The sequence below is a fragment of the Trypanosoma equiperdum genome (assembly GCF_001457755.1).
Source record: "Trypanosoma equiperdum strain OVI genome assembly, contig: ctg_981, whole genome shotgun sequence".
NCBI classification, from domain to species: domain Eukaryota; phylum Euglenozoa; class Kinetoplastea; order Trypanosomatida; family Trypanosomatidae; genus Trypanosoma; species Trypanosoma equiperdum.
Window position 1 is genome coordinate 1 of NW_027124955.1, and position 1027 is coordinate 1027.

Here is a 1027-nt window from a genome sequence, read left to right on the forward strand (position 1 = left end):
GAGTAAATATATTTCAAAAAATTAATGCTACAGTCAAAGATACAAGCAGAAGAGGCGCCTTGCTAATTACAAAAGAATTGCTTCCTGTGGTGTTTGTTTTCTAATCCGTCCCTGCTTTTCTGGTCACTTTATGTTGGCACTTTTTATCTTTGAACACGCAGCCATTTTCATCTCTGCAGTCATCTTTTGTTCTATCTTTGCACTCTGTTTCCGCCACTTTAGGTGATACATTTTGCGTTTGTACCTCCTGTTTTTTCTTTTTCCGGCCATCCAAGTAGCTAATGGCATTTCAGATTGCAGGTGTGCCGACGAGACTGCCGATGGTCGATTTTGTTTCTTGTTTGCTTTCCTTGAAGTTTACGGGCATGTTGTTAACTGCTGTTATAAATTTGTTGGTGAATTCTTCAGCTGTAGACCCAAATGTAGTCTTTACCATCGCTTATATTGCTTGAGATGTTGCTGCTTCTTCTGGGTCGCCTGTTCCTATCGGTTTCATGAGTAAGTTTTTGACTGCTTCCTTGAAGTTATTGTCAGCGCTGAGCGCTGCCCCGCTTGCGCCGTCCAGTGTGTAAAGTTGGGTCTTGGCCGCCTCCATAGCTTCGCAGAGGACAGCGGCGATGTGAGCCTTTTGTGGAATAATCTTGTGGTCTACTGCCGTGATCGTGCCACATTTTGTCGGTGTGTCTTGCTGCTGTCCTAGGTTTGTGGTTGGTGGTTTTTCGTGGGGCTTGACTTTCCCTTGAGCCATTGTTAGGTTAATGTGTTCGCCACTGTTAGATTGTTGCGCTTCGAAAGTTAGTCTGCCAGGTTGTCCCAAGCTCGCTATGGTGGCGGTTCCTATTGCCGTTCCGCATGATGCTTTGAACGCTATTGTTTGCGTTAATGCGTCGTACGGTGCTTTTATCAGAGTATCTCCAGATATTTGTAGCCCGCTTATTGCTTCCACTTCGAGTTTCTTGTCGTCAGCGGGTCTTCCGTCTACTTCGAAGTCGTTGAATGCCACGTTTGCCGCCGCCGTGAATGACCA

The 1027-nt window shown here is 45.8% G+C and overlaps 1 protein-coding gene across 1 annotated transcript; it reads right to left on the reverse strand.

Moving 5' to 3' along the window:
• Nucleotides 1-439: 439 nt before the first annotated feature.
• Nucleotides 440-748, reverse strand: TEOVI_000554900 (uncharacterized protein; the record flags this gene model as incomplete). The annotated part of the gene is made up of 1 exon (XM_067227454.1): nucleotides 440-748. The coding sequence occupies one exon, from the start codon at nucleotides 746-748 to the stop codon at nucleotides 440-442; it is 309 nt and encodes a 102-aa protein (XP_067083555.1).
• Between the last annotated feature and the right edge of the window lie 279 nt (nucleotides 749-1027).